At 51.8% G+C, this 4,304-nt stretch overlaps 1 protein-coding gene across 1 annotated transcript in view; it reads right to left on the bottom strand.

The window, feature by feature from the left end:
* Positions 1 to 4,304, bottom strand: part of VOLCADRAFT_97420 (uncharacterized protein) — a gene marked incomplete at both ends in the record, with an annotated part of 11,388 nt that overhangs the window by 2,084 nt on the left and 5,000 nt on the right. Inside the window, one exon of the mRNA XM_002956342.1 lies at positions 3,001 to 3,135. Within this exon, the coding sequence (XP_002956388.1) occupies positions 3,001 to 3,135 (135 nt within the window). The remainder of the gene's footprint in view (positions 1 to 3,000; positions 3,136 to 4,304) is intronic.

The raw sequence follows: 4,304 nt of genomic DNA, 5'->3' as shown, positions 1-4,304 counted from the left end.
TGTGTGTGTGTGTGTGTGTGTGTGTGTGTAACGGACCAAACATAATATCTCGCCCGGCTGAAACGCGAAAGTCACAACACCTCTCGGGCTAAACTTAATCTCAAAAGGTACCGCGTATCTCATATTTGAATTCTTAGATGACGGCGTATGATAGCTCGAACTCCCAGGCCTGGAGTGTGTAACGGACCAAACATAATATTTCACCTGGCTGAAACGCGTTATCGGTACTATATAGCATTCTCTATTGCAAGGTATCTCGCATGTAGCTAACAAAGATCGTATGAGCACAAACAACTTTGGCTGCCTCCATTGACCGAGCTCATAGTCACATCAACGCCTCTCGGGCTAAATTTCATCTCAAAAAGGTGCCGGGTAACTCATCATTGATTTCCGAGATGACAGCGTATGATAACTTGAACACCCAGCTTGTGTTACCATTTGCCCGCACGGGCATTCCGACTTGCCACCAGCAGGCCGACAAATTTGCTTACATTTCTCTATGAAATACGCAAGCTGAGCATATGTACATTTACTTTAGCCAATGCTCGGGGCCTCCTGAGACTTGCGGTGTGCCCCGATGAAGCCCGCGGCTGTGGGGCGGATTGCTGAGGCCGCTGGCGCTTCGGGGATAAACATCACAGACAGCACCGAAATTCACCCAGCTTTCGTTACCATTTGCCCGCACGGGCATTCCGACTTGCGGTCTGCCGCACTGTCCATGCGGCATGCACCCGGGATGGATGCGATTCGCGTGGAGCCCGCAGGCGGTGCTGACGGTTCCGCCGGTGCAAGCTTAGCTCTCACACCATCAGCACTGCTGCAACAAAGCACGTCTCCCACCGCGTTGACACTACCCATCAATTGTCACACGTGCCGCGCTAGCCAGTGTACGGGCCGAAACCTTACTGCCAATGCCGAAATAGTTTCCGTTTTTTGGACCCTTCTGCGAAACCTCGCGAAACTGCCGGAACCTGCCGAAACCCTGAAAATGCTGTATTTAATGACGTCCATGGTATGCAAACGTTGTTCGTGGGCCCTATGTGCCTTTGCGCCTCATGGGACCTGCTCATGTGTGTCCGAAGGCACTCCGGGTCACCATAATGTTACTAATCTGCGATTAAAGCTTGAATTCACTGACATTTTTTATGTAACTGGCGTCTGATGTTGGGATGCGCAAAGGGAAACTTTTACATGAAGCTGCTGGTGGTTGGGGGCCGCTGAACCAGGTTGAAGATCTGCCCTCCATACCACTGCTCACAGCCATCTTGGGTGCCACATGCTGGGCCCCATTCTCTAAATCTGCCTGTCGCTCAGTACTTGCAGATGATAGTCCAGTTCTTACACTTTGCATTGTATTCTTTCTTCTCAAAGTGAGCCCAAACGGTCTGATCAGCGGTCCTTCCGCCCTTGTTTTTGACCGGATCTGTGTCTGCACTGACAACGGAAGTTGTCTGAGACATTGATAAGATAAACTCAACATTCGCAGAGTTTCGCAGCCTTGCACAACGCGCCTACAGTTTGAAACTATTCAAAGTAGGTTCCGCCGTACGGCGCTAGCTAGCCGAAAGGGGCCGAAACTAGTTTCGGCCTTTCCGCAGAACCAGGACCTCTTCGCCGGAAACACCGAAACTAGTTTCGGCAGGTTTCCGTTTCGGCAGGTTTCCGTTTCGGCCCGAACACTGGCGCTAGCTACCGGCCTGTACGGATGCAGGGGGGCCCACTTTTTTCCGGCTTCGAGGAAGCCGACACCCGACTTGTCCTTGTTTGGGACCTTGTTTGCTTTTTCTCCATTTTTGGGCGAGGCCCCGGACGCGAAGCGCCATTCGGGGGGCCGAGCCAGGTGTTCACTGCTGTCAGTCAGTCAGTCTGTCAGGGGCTTACATATCTTGCTCCGCAAAAAATAGCGTTGAAAAGCTACATCAATTCTACATCGATTGTCCAAAGGAGATAATTCAGATAAATCGGAGCGCAAAGATACCTTTCCAGGGTAAGATAAATTTACATATCTCGCTCCGCTAAAGATTGCATGTAAAAGCTACATCGTTTTCACTGATTGGCCAAAGGAGAACATTCAGATAAATCGGAGCGCGAAGATAGCTTTCCATGGCTTCGAGTTTGACTCCCGCAGCCTTTGCCTCTGACGTCGTTGCATGTCCCTTACATGATAGATTCATAAGCAAACGGCATGATCCTTTATAGGCTGATAACAGATAGCGGAGCAGCTGTGAAGGTCACAAATCCACGTGCCAGGAAGAAGAGCGTGGGTGGTCAAGCGGCAAAGCCAAAGCAGGTACCAAACGGCTACATGTTGTTCACGCAATCACAGAAGGCAGAAGCAGCGGCAGCTGGACAGAGCTCCCTGCCTCATGAGCATACAAAGCAAATCGCCTTGAAGTGGCGGCAGCTGTCACAGCCTGAGAGAGACTACTGGAACCCGCAGAGCATGCAACTCCGGGAGCACCAAACGGAGCACTGAATGTTTGAATCCCAGGCAGGCGTGATGAAGGAGGCCGCTGTGTGAATCTGTGTGAATCTCTGGCAGCCGTGTGACTTGTGCTGCATGTAATCTGATGAAGGGCCATGGCCATGGCCAAGGGTGCTGTGTGAAATCCAACACGCCCTACACCACACACATAACGCAATGCCCTCTAAGACCGAGAATTCATGCACTTCTTCACATACACTGAATGAATGAAGGTTACAGCGGACCCCTTGCAAGGAATCGTCGGTGCAATGCATCCCCGCATCACAATGCCCGAAAGTTAACAGTAGCTACAGCCCGCCAGCAGAACACCCAAAAATGCAGAGACACCCAGCGGGACCACCACTACAAGGGGCAAACAAGGGGCAACAGCGACGCATCACGACTGCACCGGAAAAGGATAAAGCAGAACTCGGGGGAAGTCACCTACACAGGCACCTCAGGACACACTACCACCACCTACACACAGCGCTCCAAGGGGGTGGCGCTTGCATCAGCCAGAGCTTTGCTCGGCTCACCCGAGCCACCATCTTCAATTCAACTTGGCCCACCGTGCCGAGGGCCACGGGGCAGACCCAGAAGTGATGCGACACGACTTGACCTGCATTCCCGTGATGCACTCCACCGTTGTATTGTTTGTTTGAAAGGCGGTGCTGGGACAGTTGGCGGGCGGCGGACGGCTGTTGCGGCTTAACGACCCGAGAAGGTAGGTAGGTAGGTAGGTAGGTAGGTAGGTAGGTAGGTCGTATTGTACGGGGTTCGTTGCTTGGTAATCCGTACAGGCCGTACACCGTACAGCCATTTTATTGGCAGTGTCAGCGGCTACTTTCTCCCATTTGCAAAACTGCATATTGGGTCAAAATTGGATTTGTAACTGATCCGGCTTATCGGCATTATCACAAGATTTGGTCGCTGCATCCTGCCGGCCTTCCGGCCCCCACCCCCTCCATGTCCCCCACGTTCCCCACGTCTTTTTCATTTCGTGTTTACTCCGTTTGCCCTCTCCGCGCACAGGCGTGTGGTTGAGGCTAAGGCTGCCGTACTGCCGTACTGCCTCATTGTATTGTATTGTATTGTGGTTACAGTATTTCCGCCGCCGACGCGGCGGGTGCCCTCACGAGCCGTGAGGCTCCAGAGCACGCTGTTGACGCTCATCAAAAACCTCAGTAAGGAAAGTAGCGATTTTCCTCGGATTGGTATTAAGAAATACCTTGCGCATATCAGTATCTTCAACGTTAATCAGAAACCTATTACGCAACTCAGTATACGCCTCACACTCCATGAGCACATGGTATTCATCCTCAACCTTACCCGACGTACAGACCTGACACGTACGGCACTCTCTCGGCCTATGGTGTCCTTTGTTGACCTCCAAAGGCCAACAACAAAGACGGAATTTGGCAACCATACGCAACTGGTTGGCCGGCAAATAAACACGCAAATAGCCTGTGGGATCGGAGCCCTCTCTTGCTGGTGAAGGGGAGCCCATCCAGTTATGATACCTGCAAAGCGAAACCCCTTTACCTTGGAACACACGCGGATCACCCCCTTGGCTGAACTGATCCCAGTCACTTAAAAGGAACGCAGATAACCTCTCCAGAACCTCACCCACTCGAATCAACTGAGACGAGTATACATCTACCTTCTGAGAAACGGAGTCACACGCCGGCCACTCATGGCCCAACCAACGCAAAATGATGAGCACTTTAGACGACCAGCAATCCACTTTGAGATCAGACAGAAGAGCCAGACGGAGATCATCTACTAACACGTCATGATAGACCGACCCACGGGACTTGACTATCTTATTCCAGAAACACAA

Source organism: Volvox carteri (assembly GCF_000143455.1).
Source record: "Volvox carteri f. nagariensis unplaced genomic scaffold VOLCAscaffold_60, whole genome shotgun sequence".
NCBI lineage: Eukaryota > Viridiplantae > Chlorophyta > Chlorophyceae > Chlamydomonadales > Volvocaceae > Volvox > Volvox carteri.
Note: the sequence above shows the minus strand (reverse complement) of the source record. Positions and strands in the feature narration are given on the sequence as shown.